This window comes from Pseudorca crassidens, chromosome 12 (assembly GCF_039906515.1).
Source record: "Pseudorca crassidens isolate mPseCra1 chromosome 12, mPseCra1.hap1, whole genome shotgun sequence".
Classification (NCBI taxonomy): Eukaryota; Metazoa; Chordata; class Mammalia; order Artiodactyla; family Delphinidae; genus Pseudorca; species Pseudorca crassidens.
Genome location: NC_090307.1, coordinates 82,950,990 through 82,969,661, shown reverse-complemented (window position 1 = coordinate 82,969,661; position 18,672 = coordinate 82,950,990). Strand labels below are relative to the sequence as shown.

The 18,672-nt window shown below is 47.1% G+C and overlaps 1 protein-coding gene across 9 annotated transcripts in view; it reads left to right on the top strand.

The window, feature by feature from the left end:
• CUX2 (cut like homeobox 2) overlaps positions 1-18,672 on the top strand; it is a 261,518-nt gene that overhangs the window by 141,914 nt on the left and 100,932 nt on the right. For 7 of the 9 annotated variants that reach the window (XM_067700852.1, XM_067700848.1, XM_067700847.1 and 4 more), the window contains exons 2-3: positions 11,979-12,089; positions 15,713-15,760. In XM_067700852.1, coding sequence (XP_067556953.1) covers positions 11,979-12,089; positions 15,713-15,760 — 159 coding nt within the window. The remainder of the gene's footprint in view (positions 1-11,978; positions 12,090-15,712; positions 15,761-18,672) is intronic. The other 2 variants (XM_067700853.1, XM_067700851.1) reach the window with 1 other exon arrangement.

Below are 18,672 nucleotides of genomic sequence, written 5' to 3'. Positions count from 1 at the left end.
TGACCCTGCCTGGGCATCCCTTATTCAATCTGGGACTCCCTCCTGGAGATGGTGTCACTCAAGCAAATGTCTTCTAACCCTAAAAAGAAGAGTCGAGGCATGTGAGTCGCAGCCAAATTAGGACTGGCTTTAAAGGAGTTACCCCTGCAGGTTAGGAACAACAGCAGAAATGGGGGGCATTTAGTTTGAACTCTGGCTCCCTTTTCCTCCTTGTCACCCCTACAAAATATTTTTCTTTAAAAAATATTTGTCTTCATACTTATAAACTAGACTCCCCAGAGCATTTATTAAACACTAATTCCTCCCATTTGTTTAGGGAGAAATTGTATCTACAAATTTCTTTAGGTCCTCTCAGTACCCCCTCAGACATCCTGGGCCTCATTTAACCAATAAAACAGTGGGCAGTGGGAGGTCTGTCACTTGCCAAAGTCAACAGCAAATTAGGAGACAAGCGATGGAGGGCCCAAGGACTCCTGGTGTGAAGCCCTCCTTCGTGTGCCCAGCTGCCCCTCATTTGAGGGCCTTCTCTCTCCCTCTTGCCCTCAGCCTCCTCTGGCTGATCCTCCCAGTTGCCAAATGGCATGAATTCCTTTCCATTGGGTCCCTAAAATCCATCACCTCTCTCTTCTGCCTGTTGCCCTCACCTTTCTCTGCCTGTGAGGCTTCCCAGAGCTGCCTGAAGCAAGTGCCCCTCTTCTGCTCAACTGTCCTCTGTGGCTCCCAGTTCCTTCTTGCCTTGGCCTCATGGCTTTCCAACCCCAATCCCCATGAGTCCCTAATACGCATCTAGGTGGTCAGCCACTCCCCAGCACAGCCCGGGTTTTCCATCCTCCACGCCCTTGCCCATGGGTCCTTCCTCCTCCGATGCCTTCCCCCAGGTGCCCGGTGCCCATATTCTTTTGTTAGCTGCAGCTCTCTCCCTGTGTGCTTTCCCCAGGACACCGTATGAGCACTTGTGTGACCGTTGTCTCCCACCACTGAGGTCCACGATGCTCCTAGACCCCCACCTAACACCGAGCAGGCGCTTCCTTCCCCACCTGGATTGTGTGCCTTAGCCCTGTACGCCAGTAAATTTTTCCACAGCTTTCTGAGGTTTCCACAGAGCTTCTTGCAACACCCAGTCTCCTCCCCCACCCTAAAAAAGAGGATACTCAGAGAAATGAATTTGAAAAAGATGTTAAAATGGCACAGACTTCAGCGTTGGTGCCATGGTTTGGAGAAGAGGGGATCAGGATTCAAGGCCCTGCTCTGCTTTTGCCCGACGGTTATCTAGGGTGAGTGGTATCATCTCTCTCAGACTGGGTTTCCCCATCTGCAGAAGGGGTTAGGAGAGGAGCTGAGCCAAGGCATGAAAAGTTGACACCACATAGCAAGCCCTTAGCTCCTGTGATATGATGAGTAACCACCACTGTGGCCCCTAACAAGTGCCTGGCACAGAGTAGGTGCTCAATAAACACTGAAATGAGTGAACGAGTGATTCCTTGATGTGACCCCCTCCCCCTTTTTCAACAGAGGAGAGGGAAGAGCATAGAGAGGAGCTGCCCAGCCAGCTCACCCAGCTGGACCAGATGTATTAGCCCTAAGAGGTGGTACGTGGGGTCCCTGGCCCCTCATCTGACACCCACCAGAGTGGGGGCGGGGCTACTCTATTTTCCTGGTGCCTCAAGGTTTTACATCTGAGAACTCCGGAATATAAAGCAGCAATCAAGGGCAGGAGGAAGTGATCAGATGTGGCTCCCGGGTTCGTGGCAAGATAATTAGGTGTTTGATTGGCATCCTCTCTCAAGGACAGCCACCTCCAGGTCCCATCTGCAGCAGGAACTGGCTTGTTTTCCTGGCTGATGCTTGGGGTGGGGGGTGCCTTGGAGGTAGAGGTGCAAGTGTGGCGGGGTGGGGAGGTTTGGTGCCGGGATTGGCCAGCACGTCTTTCATTTGTTCCTTTAGTCATACATTCATTCAATCAACAAGTGTTGGCACCTACTGTGTACCAAGCATCAGGGATACAACAGTGGCCCAAACAAACAAAGCCCATGTCCTTCTGGAGCTGACATTAAAGGAGGGTGGCTAGTGGAAATGGACAATAAATAAATAGAGCAGTAACCACATACATGTGTTGATGACAAGTGCCATTTAGAGAAATAAGCAGAGAGAGAAGAATGGGTGAGGTAGGGAGGAGGTGCTTGCTATTTTAAATACGATGGTAGGACAGGCTTTTGTGAGAAGGTAGTGTAAGAGCCGAGACCTGGAGGAGGAAAGGAAAAGACCCATGTGGAATAAAAACAGAAACAAAAACCAAAACCCAGCATTTCAGGCAGAGGGAACAGCCAATACAAAGGCCCTGTGGTAGGAATGTCCTTGATGTGTTCAAGAGCTAGCAAAGGTCCTGTGTGGCTGGAGGAGAGTGAGTGAGGAGGGAGTAGAAGGATGTGAGGACAGAAGTAAGTCACGTGGGACCTTGACATCGAGGTGAGCACTTTGGCCTTGATGCAGAGTCAGGTGGGAGCTGTGGAAGGGTTTTGAGTAGAGGAGGGACAGGGTGTGACTTGGGTTTAACAGTATCCTGGTGGCTGTCGGGTGGGGAAGGGACTGTAGGAGGGTGAGGGCAGCAGTGCGGAGACCAGTGAGGAGGCTCCTGTGGTCACCCAGGTGGCAGCAGTAGAGAGGATGAGAAATGGTTGGATCAAGCTGACAGTATTTGCTGATGAGACAAATGTCCCCACTGCAACCCTGGGCCTCAGCCTAGTACCAGGGCAGGGAAGGTTGCTGCCCTCTCGGGGCTCAGGGCTGGCAATGGTCCCACCTCAATAGCCAGCCCTAGCCCCTGAGCACCCAAGCACCTCCTGCACCCTGGACCCCCTGCCAGCCACAGGCCTCTCATCCTGCCTGCACCCCTAAGAGACAAGGCATGCCATGACTTCATGTTACAGCAGTAAATCCTAGATGCAGAGAGGTCAGGGGTCTGCCCAGACTCACAGAGCCAGTAAATAAGAACGTCTAGACTCAAACCCGCTCTGCCTGCCAAATGTGGGCTCTTGGCCTGCCTCCAGCTAAAAGCAAATTGCCACTGGATTTTCTGGAAGCCAGAACTTTGGGAGCTGCTAGGAAGGCCTTGTGGACCACAATTTTTTTTTTATTTTTTTTTTTGTGGACCACAATTTTAATTGTCTATGTGCCTTCCATGACCAAACACTGTGTGAGGGCAGGACTTGGGTCTGACTTGTTCTGGGCCACATTGTAGGCACTTAAATTATAGTTGAGTAAATGAGTGAGTGACTGGATGGATGGATGGATGGACAGATAGACAAAGAGATGGACAGACAGACTGATAAGGCCCAGCCACGCTCCTGATCTTCAGGCCACATGAGTCCTTGTCTGGGACAAACAGGTAAGGGAAAGGAAGCCCCATGAGCAGCCGGAGGAAAGAATGCAGAATAAAGTGTGACCTTGGCAAGTGGCTTTGTTTCTCTGCAGGTACCCTGTGTAAAATGGCACCTGCATCATAGGACCATTCATTTGCTCCCTCAGTAGATGTTTCTAGAGAATCCACTGCATGCCAAACACTGTTGGGAAAATAAAATGAACTTTTGTATGCCAGTTAACATGGACCTAGTAAGCCCTCTATGGGACAGTTATTATATTATTGTTATCACTGCGCTGGGAGTCTGCTAAGAAGTTGTTGGCAGCCTCGCCCACACACCCGGGCCTCACGGTTTGGACACAGTCCTCCCAACGGGCTCTGTGACCCAAGTGTGAACTATCATCCTGGCCCAGATGATGGAATTCAATAAAGCCAGCTTGGCTGAGAACTGTTTCTCATAGGCACCGCCCCTTGCCGGGGCCCTCGGATAATTTGCCCTACATCTTGGCATCTGAAATTTACATACGGTGCCGGGAGTGATGGATGGCTCTGGTAACCCGGTCTGTCTCTCGGCCAAGGCTCAGTTATCCATCTCAGCGGGCTGCAGAGCCATCCGTCTTCTCTCCTTGTTCATGGCAGGCCAGCATGTGCCCTTCGTCCCAGGTCATCTCCCGGCCCCCTCCTAGAGCCAGCCTCTGAGGCCACTCTGAAGGCGACACTCCCATCATGGTCCACTGCATCCCCAGAAACCCTCCTCCTCGGTGTTTGCCTGGGGCTCTGATGGCAAAGCCCCGAATGGCTCCATGGACCTGAGATACAGAATGGGTTGTTTGGCCCCCCCAAACAGCAAGAGGGCCCCATCTTGCTCCTGCCACAAAGGACTCCTCATGCTTATATCTACTAACAGTCATTCATTCACAGGTGTTTTTTGAGTGCCTTTATGCATCTGGCATTTAGCTAGAACCTGTGGCTACAGCTGTGAGCAAGACGGGCATGGTCCCCACGCATGAGGGACTGACATTCCATTGGAGGGAATATGAGCAATGAAGATCCTAGACACTGTGCCAAACACTTTACCTACTTACAATCTGGTTCTCAAGGGTTTCCTCAGTAACACTTTGGGCACAAATTTTTATCGCCATTTTACAGACACAGAAACTAAGGTTGAGTATGTTGTCCAAGGTCACACTGCTAGTGAGGGTTCAGAGCCGGAATTTTGACATAGGTCTGTGATCCCTGAACATGGTCATTGTTCCCCAGACAAATCAGGCTTTTTCAGGGTTTCTGACACATAGCATTTATTCATTCATTTATTTGACCAACAAACATTTCTAAAGTGCCTACTATGTAACAGGAACTGTTCTAGGCACTGAGCATAAGGAGGAAAGGACCAAAATCTCTGTCTTGCTATTGTGGAGTTTTCATTCTAGTAAATAAAATATATAGTGTGTTTGATAGTGATACATGTTAAGAAGAAAACTAAAGGCAGGAACAGAGAGGCCAGGTAGGGGGCTATCACAATAATCCCGTTTCCTCTGTGTGGGATGCTTAGCTTTCTTAACCAGCTCATCCCCTGACCCCAGGTCAAACGTTCCCACCTTGGTGACTCTTTACCCCAGTCACAGCAAGTCACCTTGCTCTCTGTGTTCCCATGATACTTTATTCATACTTTTCATGTTGTACTTCGGCACACGGTGTTGGAATTGGCCTGTGTGTCTCCTCCACTGCACTGTGAACTCCTCAAGGACAGGGGCTGTGTTGGTTAGTTTCTGTGTACCAGTACCTAACACTGTAACTAGCACAGATTTGGGGCTCAGTAGTTAGTTGGATGGATGATTAGATGGGGATGGGAGGATGGGTGATTAGATGGATGGATGATGGATTGATGACTGGTTGAGTGTGAGTGATTGGATAGATGGTTGTTGGATGATCAGTTGGAAGATAGATGATCTGTTAGATAAATGGATGGATGGATGAGTGGAAAATGGATGGTTGGTTGGGTGATTGGATGGATGTTGGATAAAGAGCTTCCAGCCTGGGTAACTTACTAGGTACTGGCAACCCCTGCCCAAGTTGGGAACCACACAGTGATTTAATTAGTAGAAGTAGGTAAAACTCTTATCTCTCCCTTGCCCCATCAGTTTCCATACCCATGCAAAGGCAATTCAGGGCATATGTTAGGGTTTCACTCTTCTCCAAGTCTGCTCTGGAGGTGATGTCTTAATGCGATGGCCTTTGTCCCTTTTACCAGAATTATTTATGCCCTAACTTGTCTTATTTGGTTTCTGAGCTCTTAGAGGATATAGACTGTATCTGATTCCCTTTATCTAATGCCTAGCACACTGGAGATCATGGATGGCTGAATGTACAACATCTCTAGTTGCATCTCCCTGCAAAGAGAAAGCAGACTTCCAGGTTTGTGTTGGGGGGAGTTGGTGACTGTATTGAAAGTCATAATCACTGGTCATCCTTGTTTTCTAGACCTGGCCTGGAATCTCAGCTGCCACTTCATCCATATATCCGTACAGGAGATAATATACATAAAGTGCTTAGCACATTCCATAAATACTAGCATGTGTGTGTGTGTGTGTGTGTGTGTGTATGGCATAAATGTTAGCCACGAGCTATTGTTTTCTGTAAGGAATGTCTGTGTAAGGTTTCATTTGGCAAAAAAGTTCTAGGCCTTTGAAAAGACAACATCTGGTGGCAAATATCAGAAGGGGATAACAGGGACACAAAGGAGATGCCCAGACTTGGAGGGGAGGGTTCAGGAATCCTTCCTGGAAGAGGGGACATTTAAGCCGAGGCACAAGGGATGAGTAAGATCAGCTGCAGAGACAGAATGAGATCATCTGAGCTGAAGGAATGAAGTCTGTTGAGCCATGGAGTTGGGAGACCCTGTTGCCTTTGGATTCCTGCAAGGCAGGAAGGTTGGTTGGGAAGGAAACAAAGATGTTCGGAACAAGGTTGGGAACAAAGGTTGGGAAGATGGAAGGGGCCCAGTGACACCTAGATAGGAAGTATGGCGATTGTCCTAGAGCAGTGGAGAGCCAGAGGTGGGTTTTGAGCAGAGGAGGGACATGTTGAGGAAGTTTCTTTCCTTTCATGAAACCCCTTCAAAATATGGGAACACCTGAGGTCCTTGCTTCCTTAACTCCTAATCCCCAGCAATCACTGCAGCGTTTTCAGAAGGTCTCTTCTCAGAAGTGGTATTAGGGGGATGTGTCTGAGTGTGAGGGTGTCTTTGGAGCTGAGAAGAGTGTGAGCACATGCTGGGGGAATTGACATGCATATGCACAATTCAGATGTGTATTTCCCCTCTAAGAACATAGCAGCTAGCTCAAAGTTTTGTACATCATTGACACTTCAGGTCAACATCATGTGTTAAATTTCTTTTAAAACTAAGTATTCTTGTACAATTCCCAATCCTTCCTGGTTGAGGAAATACAGTTGAACTGAGAATGTTCAACTTGCTCTCCCCATAGATAACCAACATTCTTCCTTCCCCACCCAAGAGCTACCTTCCCTCTGAGGAAATCCAGCCTCTTAACCAGATGTGTGGCTTGGGCAGGTCGCCTAAGCTGTTTTTGCCTTAGTTTTCTCATCTCTAAAATGGGAGACTCAGATTCAGTTAGTGTTAGCTAAAGTGTGGGACATACATACCCCCACTGTTAGGACGTGAGATGACTGTAAGTAGACCTGACATTAGAAGGGATTGACCTGTGTCAGGAGGATCAGTTATCCCTTCTCAGTGGTCATTCATTCCTTCTCATGGGAACAAGAAGAAAGTCTCTACCTTTAACACCTCTCCAGCACTTGCCAGTCTCCTTTTATAACAAAGACAAACAGCAATGCTTTGTTTTCATTGTACTTTTATTTTAAAGACTACCTTCTGTTTATGGCATAGTGTCCTCTAGCGATAAAAAGAAGTTCCTTTTCAAATGTACTTATTTAGGTTAAAAAGAGAAGGGGTTGTTATGTAAAGGTCAAGAACAGGCAAAATTTATCTAGATGCTAGGGTCAGAATGATAGTTACCTTTAAGGGGGTACTAACTAGGAGAGGGCACAAGGGAACCTTCCAAGGTGCTAGGAGTGTGAATATTCTGTGTATCTACCTGGGCAATGGTTATAAGGGTGTAAAAGTTTGAGCTTAAAATTGAACTTAAGGGCTTCCCTGGTGGCTCAGTGGTTGAGAGTTCGCCTGCCAATGCAGGGGACACGGGTTCGTGCCCCGGTCTGGGAAGATCCAGTCTGGGCCTGTGAGCCATGGCCACTGAGCCTGTGCGTCTGGAGCCTGTGCTCCGCAACAGGAAAGGCCACAACAGTGAGAGGCCCGCGTACCGCAAAAAAAAAAAAAAAAAAAAAAATTGAACTTAAAATTATACAAAAAGGAAGAAGAGTCAGTTTGAAGGTAAATATCATGGAAATAGTAATTCATGTGGAATATCAATATGGCAAAATACATGCAGAGGGGTAGTATGAATGGTTGAAGTTCAGAGAGTGATGGACTGGACAACCTTGAAAGTTCCTTCTGGCTTATATGTTCTGAGACTGTGAGTGCCTTGGAAGTTCCAAGGTTGCCCAGCAAGCTGATGGCAGACGCTCTCAGAGCTAGGGCCACTCTCCGGGCAGTGGGCATTTCCCGTGGGCAAGCAGTGGGGCTGTAGGTCCCATCAGAAGAGCTCTTCTTCCCTGCCCCAGCCTCTTCCTGCTGCTCCTAGCCCTGGCTGCAGCTCAGTCCCAGCTTCCTTTCTCTCTGCACGCTGGCCCGAGCCTCAGCTGCATCTATCATCTGCTTCAAGCTCATTAAAATTATTTCTTTTTTAGTTGCAAATGGGCTGTTTATGATGATCATTATTTGAATGGTCTGCGGCGGGCTCCGGGCTGTCTGTCTGCTGCTGATGGCCAGTTAATCAGATGAGTCTTCTCCCTGCCTGGGCCTGGCCCAAAGTCTGGAGCTGTGTTAATCATGGCCCCCCTAGGGCTGGGGGCTGGGGGCCAGGTGGGAGAGGATCCCAAGTTCTGCTTGATCATCAAAGAGGCCCTGCTAGCTGTGTATGTGCATGGGGGTTCAGACACTTATTTCTAAAACTCAGCTTCAGACTGGTGCTGGTTTATGTTTGTGAGAGTTTTTTATATTCCTTCAAAATAAATACAGTGCTGTGAGCTTTTTTATTTTAAATATGTTTATTTTAAAAGGCATGTCAATTCTGTCATTGGCTGTCTTGCTCTGTTAATGTTCAAATAGCCTGTCTTCTAGGGTGGGAGGGAGTGGTTTTTAATGTCTTTGCCTGATAGAGTAAAACTTGTCAGTACTCTGTCATCCTTTTATTGGTGGGGCGGGGGGGGGTGAGATTTTTACTGACCTGTGAAATCCTGAACTCTTAGAATCACTGATCTAGTGGGGTGTTCCTTGAGCTCTCAGGGTATCTAAATTAGTATCAGCCAACATGTTTTGAACACTTAGTGCTGTGCTTGATGCTTTACACATTTATAACATTTAAAACAAGCTCCCTGAACATCCCCCAGCTAGTGGGGAAGTGGAGCAGAAACCCTGTGACGAGCAGGGCATTACAATTTTGCCTTTATAATCCACCAAGGAGATAATTCACAGCTGAATTATTAGGACTGTAATTCGTTTCTTAGTCCCTGCTTGAATTACCTTACAAACATATTAATGTGCTCGTCACATGAGATGATGTATATGAGGAGCTTAGCATGGTGCCTGGTACGTGTAAGCACCCAATACATGGTAGTTATGATTATTTACTATTATTGTTGTTGACGTGTTAGTGTACTAGCCATAGAAATGTGGCAAGAATTCAGAGTTGAAGGATGAGTATAGATGTAAGGCAGAGGTAAGAAGAGCATGGACATCAGTCATGATGTCTGTTGTCTGCTCCTCTAGGGATAAACAGGAAAGACGGCAAGAGCTGGGCTTCTGTGGGGCTGGGGTTGGGAGCCTGCTGATGTTCCCCCATCTGGTCTCACCTCTGCTCTGTCTACAGTGTGGATGCAGCAGACAGATTTGTACCCACCAGCAGCCTGAGAGGTTAGGATGGAGGGAGCCAGTGCAGTCGCATGGCATCGTTGCCTGGTACAGCACATCAGACAGTTAGACTTAACCTGCTCTGAGATTTCCTTTTGGAACTTGGATTTGATGTTTTAAATAAGGAGTCGGGCTTCCCTGGTGGCGCAGTGGTTGAGAGTCCGCCTGCCGATGCAGGGGACACGGGTTCGTGCCCCGGTCCGGGAAGATCCCACATGCCGCGGAGCGGCTGGGCCCGTGAGCCATGGCCGCTGAGCCTGCGCGTCCGGAGCCTGTGCTCCGCAACAGGGGAGGCCACAACAGTGAGAGGCCCGCGTACCACAGTCAATCAATCAATCAATCAATAGTCAAAGTTCAGCCCCCACCAGGTTGCTGGGATGCTGGGAGAGGCAGTATCCCAGAGATAAGAACATTGTGTCAGATATATGATCATTCAAAACCGTGTGATGTTAACGCAAGTCCCAGTTCTGTTTGTCCTGTAGCCATGTAAAAATCACCTCTTTATCTTCAAGACGGATGAGAAAAACTAAGAAAAACTGTGAGCACTCTGCCACAACTCAAATTGACCATGACACTCCAGTTACTTCTCTCCTGCCAAGTGAGGGTCTGTCCACCTGGCTGCCCCACATAGTTGGTTTTTGTCTGCCTTAGGTCAGTCCCATTGCTGCTACCACAGATCTCTCCCTAGTCACTTGATATTTTGGTCACGGTCAATTGTGGTTTCTTTATTGGAAACTACAATTATTTTTAAATGATGATAAACCAGAAGTCTCCTTATTTTCTCTGTCACCTTGGCAGACTGTCAGAAATTGTTTCTGTTTCTCTCTCTTCTCTCCCATGACACCTTGTTCCTTACCTGGCTCAAAAATTCAATGGGACGTTTGGACTGGAAGCCCCTGCACCTTGGAGTTGGTGTACCCAGTGCTGTGGCACAGAATTGATATCAGCACCTTGGAGAGCACCACATTTCCAAGTCTCTTGGCCCTCTATTTTAAAGGCTACTTTCTTGCCTCGATTTTCCTCCCTTCTAGTCTTATGATTCTCCAAAGAGGTTAGACATTTCTCCAGAAATAGAAATTCCTTCCCCGATTCTCCCAAAGGCTCCATAGGCAGAGACACTTACCCTGGGTTTGGGGTATGCGCTCCAGCCTTCGATGGGCGCGAGGTTTATGGTGCTACGGTGAACTGCTGTTGAGCAGATTTACCGACTCTCAGACATGATATAAGACGATTACCATGCATTTCGTCTCTTAGAGGGAAAAGGATTTGCAGCGGGTTAATAGTACTTTTATTTCATTATCTAATAGTAAAAGTGTTTCATTGTGTGTGCAAGATGAATGCGCATTAGCGATGACAAATGAGGTCTTTCAGCACGGTGCCGGGCCTCATCATACATATGTTAGATTAAAGAGTTCACCCTAGAAATACACTCTTGCATCTGCTTGTGTGTTTTTAATAAATCTGATTGCAGAAATTTATTGCATCACTGGATTTAGGAAATTATGGGGCTTGATTGCTGCAGATATAATCGGGTGATATATACAGAAATGCTCCTCTAGTTACCGTCCAGAAAAAAAGCCCATCTCGGGATGGTGCAAGAAAGCAGCAGACCACATAAACAGAGCATTTCTTGAATTATGCAAATGAAATCCATGACAACTCATGGTGAATTATTCTCCCCTCGTGAAACCGCCACTGTTAAAGTGAAGAAAGCTGCGAGAGGGGTGATCAAATATACATGTACAACCAGCAGACATTGTCTGTCATGTGTGAGCTGGAGCGTCCCCCACTTCCATCTCTCACTCTCTTTTTTTCCCCTCCTTGGTTCGTCCTGTAAAAACCTGGTCTGAAACCTTCATTGCACATAAGCAGGCAAGGCTGCTTCCAATCCTTTTCTTCTGAATCCAGGAGTCTTCAATGAAATATTTCTTATACTTGAAGTGAACCTTAGATAATTTACTGCAGGATACACAAAAGGTCATCTTGCTTCTTATTGGCATCTTCATTTTTCCAAAATCTACAGAAATTAAAAAGCCATCTATATCTTAAAAGGCGTATTTATGAACCCTTAAGTGTAAGTCATAGTTGGAACAGTTCCCACCTCTGATATATGAAAGCTGTCGACAGCACTTTCTTACACTATAATATGCCCATACAATATGCCGCACTTTACTATTTTGACACCGTTTGGAGATGTTTTCTACAGTTACTGACAAGCTTATGCCATCACTCCCTTGGAAATTTAAGAGGTGGGGCAGAGGCGTAGGGGAGAAATGAAAAAAACCAGCTCCACCCAACTTTATGGGAGATTATTGATCTGGCCTGACTTCTGACAAGCAAAAAAAGCTGTCCTGGATTTTTTTCGGTTGCATCCCCAGTTTCGTAAATTATTCATTTGTGCCAGGAGTCAATATCCTGTCTTTTCTCAGCTTTTTTGTAAGTTAAGGAAACTTGTTTGGAATGCTGTTTTGTACGATGATTAAAAAGGAAAGGAGGAAAAAAATCTTTTTCTTTTCTCTCTCCCTCTCTCTCTCCTTTTTTTTTCTTTTTTTTTTTTTTTTATTGTTCCAGAAGGAGCTTAATTCCGTCGCTTCCGAGCTGTCTGCACGGCAGGAGGAGAGTGAACATTCTCATAAACATTTAATTGAACTCCGCCGGGAATTTAAGAAAAATGTACCTGAGGTACAGTATAGTTGCTATTATAGAATTAACTCAGTAGGAATGCAGATTTTTCTCTGTTCAAACTGTATTTTGAAAACTATAGACATAAGTGACTAACAAGAAAAGAAGCTAATTAGCCACGAAGAAAAATTACAACCCTCAACCTTTCTGTGTTTCTCAGTATAGCGGTGCTCACTGGTGCTGTCTAGAATAAAAGCAGGACGCTTCTCCATGGAAGTCATTGTTTTTGAGGGCTCTATACCACATCCATTTTTCCCTCACATTAATGTCTAAGTCAAATGCTTGGCCTTGATGGCAAAGACAATTTGTCTAGAGTTCCTGATTTTATTTTGCTTTCCCATTGGCGTCCGGGAAATGATGGCTGTAGACTGTCTCACCCTCTCTGGTCCTTCCCTTGATCTCCATGTCTGAAACTGTCTCCCCCACCTGCCCATAAACGTGCCACATTCTCCCCGTTCACCTCCTCCTTTGCAACTCCAGCCACCAGCGTTGTCCTTCCCAGCTGCCATGAGGGTGGTCCAGGTAATGGCCAGCCCCTGCAATGTAAGAGTCCCCCAGGGGAAGAGACGAGAATGGACACGTTTCTTTCTTCACAAAGGTGAATGTGTGAATTTTTTTTCCTCCTCTGTCAGGCCCCCTGTTGCTTCTCAAATTTTTTTTTTTTAGTGATGGAAGTAAACACAAATAGGAAAAAGAAAACCTTCTGACTCCATATAATGTTGGCAGGGATGTGACACATCAGAGCCATGACAGGAAACAGATACCCCGCCCATTCCCAAAGCCTGCTGTGCTTCTCTGTGCTCAGCAGAGGGTTGAGCTCTCTGTCCCAGGCTGCTCAGGTGGCCTGGATCTTGGAGGAGGGCCAGACAGGGTCTGCCATTCTAGAGGTATCAGACCTAGACATGTTGATTCCACTCTGCCTGTTGGAATCACCTAGGAGTCCTGTTGCCATCTTACTGATGGAGACCATGGAAGGATGGAGAAGAAGCAAGCCCACCCAGGAATCAGGCCACATAAGTGCAGAGGGGTCAGTCTCTTAGCTGTGAAGTCCTCCTCACACCAGTCATAAATATCTTTGGTTCTTCAAGGCAAGAGTGGGAAGTAGGATCTAGTTAGAACTTGTTCATGGAGCAAGTATGGGAGGAATCAGGTTTGGGAGCTGAGAGAGAGTGCACTTGTAGAAGGGGCGGGAATCTCAGGTCTGAGCGTGTCTCCCATGTTATGGCTTTAGAAAGGCCAAGTTGCATCCTGGGTTTGACTGGGAGCTAAGAAAGCATAGGGAGATTCTGAGCATCCTTCCCTTCCCTTTTAGAACAGAGAACAGCTTGGTCTTTAAACCAGTTTTTCTGCCCAGAAGGAGAGAACCAAAAGCTTTGCCTCTGACTCTCCCATCTCTGGGAAGCGGAGATGAAACGGCCACAGATCTTCACAGCCCACCATTTTGTCCTCCTTCCCCCAGGCGACGTGGGAGCCCCCAGGTGATGAGGGAAATCCAGGCCAGGTTTTAAGCCTCTGAGTTCGGCTTACATAATTTTAATACTGCATAATTATGCAATTATGTAATTAGAAGGAATAAGTTTCCATTCCTATTATAGTCGCGCCTCTGAAAATTCTCATTTTTGGAACTAGCCTCTCCTGATGGGGGAGAGTCATGCCAAGACTTTATTTAAGAACATCATCTGGCTGGTGCCCAGCTCACCTCCTGCTGATGCCTTTGCTCAGTTTCCCCCAGGAGTTCAGCAGACAGGGCAGTGGGCTTCTAGAAATGGCTGGCATTGGCCCAAAATCCCACCCACCCCGCCGTGGGTCTCAGATTTGAATCCCCTAAATTCACTTGAGTGTGGGGTTGTGAACAGAGCCTGTTTGGGGAGTCTGTTGACCTGCATTGAAATCCCAACTGTGCCACTCACTTGCTTTGGGACCTTGAACAAGGCAGCCCCTCTCGGGGCCTCTGGGTCCCTTTCTGTAAATTCAGGGGACTGGAGATGGTTTTTGAGCCCCTTCCAACACCAACATTTCCCGAACCCAGACCAGAGGTTTCCTGTTGATGTGCTTTATTTGGTCTGTAAAGGTCTTTCAAATTTTACAGTAAGTTGTCAATGTTTAGCATCTCTGATTTCACCCCGAAGCCTGGATTTCCGATATCTTTTGAGACTGTTTGGTAGATCTGGCCACAGGGATGCTCCATGCCCAGTGGCAGTCACCAGAAACAGTCGAGCAGCTGCCGCTCACGTTACCAAGATGCTGTGCTTCCCTGAGATTTGCCATGGGGCAGCCTGTCTCCCTCCTGTCCACTTCCTCCAGCCTCTGTGGGCATTTGAGTTTACAACCCACAATCTAGGTTTTCTTAAGTTTCGTTTTCTGCGCTCAGCCCGTGCACTCACGGTTCCTTATGATCAAATAAATCCACTAGGTTCACACGCACTCCCTACGTCCCTCCTGAAGATCCTCTGCATACGTCAGTATATCAGTGGCTCTGAGAAGCCCTGGGGGCCACAAATCAGTGAGGAAAGCATAGCCAGGACCCAGAAGAAGGATTTTTTCCAGGGCCAGGAGCACCACAATCCTATTTCATAGTTAAGGGATTTTATTCTTCAGCTGAAATATGTATTCTTCAGCTCATCTCTTCCTTTCCTGTTTCTGTCTGCTACCCCCTCCCTCTCCATTCTCTCCAGCTCCCCTCAGCTCCTCCTCCCAAGGGGGTCTCTTGTGGGCCATAGAAGCCAGTGGTTAGGGGAGTCACCAGTGGGTCTCAGAGGAAACTGGAGCATTTATGGTTGGGATCTTGGTACCCTCGGTTCTAATCCCTCTTGCACGCTGGAGAGAACTCATGGCAGTCCACCAGGGATGCCCTTGTGGCTGGGAACCTCAAGGTCACTTGAGAAAGGCATGAAATTAGGGTCCAGAAAGAGGAGGCTGCCTTCTGAAGACAGCCCAATGGCATAGAGTTGATCAAACATTTACAGAGCCCTTCATCTGAGCTGGGTGCCATGGCAGGTGACCCCACCAAGCCCCCAGAAACCTCACCTTCTGGTGAGGAAGGAGCAACCGTGCAGAGTGGTGTTGCTAAAATGCCAAATGCAGTCTTTGCTGGAAGGGGCAGCTGGGTGGGGAAGCAGAAATGGCACCCTAGGGAGACATCTCCCGAGCAACCTAAAGGACAGAGGTTTTCATGGAGGAGCTTTGGTGACATGGCCCTGGGTGTGGAGCCTTTCCAGCCCCTGCTCCAAAAAATGTCCCATGACGGACCACCAGTCCCGCAAGGTACTTTGCATAAAAGAGCATTCCATGATCAAATCCATTTGGGAAATGCTACTTCCTCTCTCCCTCTTCCAGGAATTCTCATTGTGCATTATGTAAAAGGCTCCAAAAAGTCCTGCAGGGAAGAAACTTGATGTTGTGCTTGATGCGTCCTAGTCGGATCTGGCTTGGCACCGTGGTGTGTGTTTGTGTCTGTCTGTAGGTGTACATATGAGGAACCCTTATGAAATCTCATGGAGTGCAGGTCCCACGGGACACGCTTGGGAAATACTGATTTGGGGGACAGCAATGAGCTGCAAACAGGGGCCATGGGGGTATCCCACTTGGCACCACGGTGAACTCTTCGCTGATCTCTTTTACAGGAAATCAGAGAGATGGTGGCTCCTGTATTAAAAAGCTTCCAAGCTGAGGTAAGACCCAAGGCCTGTGGCACGTCACAAAAATACTTCCCAGTTCCCTCTCCTGTCCCACCTGGAGTTGCCAGAGGATGCCAGCAGCAGAGAAACTTCTCTACCCCCATTGCAAACTGCCCCATGCCCTCCTGATCAGCCATGGTATCATGATAAGAATGGGTTCTCGGTTCTGTTCGATGGGATTTCTGCCTGCTCTGAAATCCTCTCTACCACCCATCCTCTGAGGATATAAAATCTACACTTTTCACATCCTTTCCTGCCAACCCATCGGGCCCTAGTTCCTTTGGCAGCAGCTGAGCTGTCCTCAGCCAGTTGTTTCTCTTGCCGTCCTGGAGCCCTGGGGTGGAGCTGAACCTCCTCTGTTTCTCCTCTTTGCTTGACTTTGTGACCAGGATTCTGAGAATGTCCACTTGTCTGGCTGGTGCAGGAGGTAGGCTAGGAAAAGAATGGAATTACACTGAGTCAGGAGAGTGGAAGGGAGGGCCATTTCTCCAATGTTCTGTCTTCAGGGGGCTCTTCTCCGTCTTCCCCTGTATTCAGGCAGAACCCTGGAAGGATAGGCCCTTCTCAGAGCTCGCCAGTGGAGATGCATTTTAAGTCTGTCGTCTGCCAAGTGCCACATTACTTTAAATCTGTCTCTTCGGAACTGCGTAAGCGCATAAGGCAATATTAAAGTAAACAATAACTGGATTTACACAAATGTCGCTGATTTCCATATTTTTCATCCTTTCATTTTATTACTGAGTTGACTGATGCGCTTATTTATTTATAGGGCCATCCGGTATTGATTCATTTGGTTGTAAGGTGCCTGAGCTGGAAGGGGGTAGAAAAAAACCAGAAAGAAGACCAATAATGTTGGGAATGTGTCGTCATGGCTTTTATGTTTTTAAAAAAAGGCCCCCATCTGCCGCCAGCTCATGGTCCCCTGAGAAATACTCAGCATACAAGCCTTCTCAGGCAGCTGATCCCTCTGTCCAGCCCAAAGACGGGCAGTGAGTGTCTTGTGTAGAGCGTCACTTTCTCGGCCATTCCCTTGCTTGGGTTGGTGTGGCAGAGCTTCTCTTAACTACTTAGACCCTCAGTTTCTCTATATGTTAAAGTGGAATAAAGGCACTGCAGATCTTTTCATGTTCTTTTGAGGATTAACTGAAATATAATGAAAGGAAAGAGTTTAATGTAATTCCCGGTACATGGAGAGCTGCTAGGGAGTGAAGAGCACAGACTCTGAAGTCAACCTGGATTTGAATCCTGCCTCTGCCAGTTACTAGCTGTTTGACCTTAGGCAAGTTACTTGACCTCTCTCTGCCTCTGTGTCATACTCTATAAAATTGGATAATAATTATACCTACTTCATGGGGTTGTGATTGAGGAAGAACAAAGTCAATACTCATGGAGTGCTTAGGACATTACCTTGCATATTAGAAGTCTTATTATTTTATTATTCCTATTATCAGTCACCTTGAACACAGGTTTATTTGGCCTCCACTATGCCTGGGTTGGAATCTGCCTCTTTCCTAACTAGGTGTTCAAGGATTTTTACCCAAAAGAAGGGGGTTTTCTATCCCTATAGGAAGCAGGCATGACTTATGCCATCTTTCCAATAGGAGAAAGAGTTAAACATTAGATTTCGGCAGTGATCCAGGGAAGACCCAAGTGCAGCATGGTGGAAAGCACATGTGAATCAGACTCGTATGGGCCTGGCTTGAATTTCAGCCCTGCTGCTTATATGAGCTGTGTGACCTGGGAGAAGTTCCTCCACCTCTCAGAGCTGCAGCTTTCCTCCTCTCGTAAGTGAGGCTAACAGTAAGGATTCTAAGAACTAAGCAGGGTGGAGGCAGTCGACATGGTGTCTGGCACACAGTTGGTGCTCAGTAAGTGCAGGAGGAGAGAGAGAGTCTTAGTGGGGCCAAAATAGGCAAAGGTGAATTTTCATTTCCAAACCCATGTGGCATGTTGAATACACACCATTTTAATAGCCGGGGATCTTCAAGGAACTTCGTTAATTTTTTTAAGAGGGTTTTCCGTCGTCCCTTTAGTGTACCAAAAAGACTACATTTGTCTGGAGTTTTATTCCCGAAACCCCTGCTTTCTTCATGATCTATTGACTAATCCATTGCGGCCGCCATGTCCCTCCCAGCGCCTCAGGGAAGAAACGCCGGCAAAGAAAGGTGTTAATAAAAAGCATCTCCTTCGTCCAGAACAAACTGCACACACATAGGCCGTTTATAATCCAAATTTGATTTTCATTTTAATTTTTTTAATGAGGGTTCATCCTTTATGCCGCTTCCCTCTTGCCAGCCACCAGGCTCTAGGCTCAGAGCTGAGGATTCCCAAGTGGGCATTAATCACCTCCCAGGAATATTCCCTGAGGCAAACACCTTCCAGAGTCATATAAACTAACCCATAAAACGCCAAGGCTGAATATCGTGCCTGTCATTCCTTCTTCCCCAGTGTGGGCCTCTTGTTGAAATATAACATGTTCAAGTTCATTCCTTAATTTCACTCCAACAGCCCTGGTGAATACAGCATACGAGCATCCTTTTATCTTTTCATACTGTGTATGTGTAAGGGTCTTTTTTCCTTTTTCTTTCTTTCTTTCTTTCTTTCTTTCCTTCCTTCCTTCCTTCCTTCCTTCCTTCCTTCCTTCCTTCCTTCCTTTCTTTCTTTTTCATGCTGGTGGGAGGGGGGCGGAGAGGAAGTGAATTTGCCCTGCTGTGAATCAAGGAAGCTTTTCCTCTCCGCCTTGATTGCTTAAAGGACAGTCTTGATTCCCCCTGCTCAGGGAAACAAAGACAGCCAGAGAAGGTGGCTTAATGGAGACAGCTTGAAATGGCCAAAGTTTGAATATCCTTGCGCGCAGAGAAAAGAGCAAGACGAAAGCCCTGCTAATTACAAAAGTTGCTTTATGA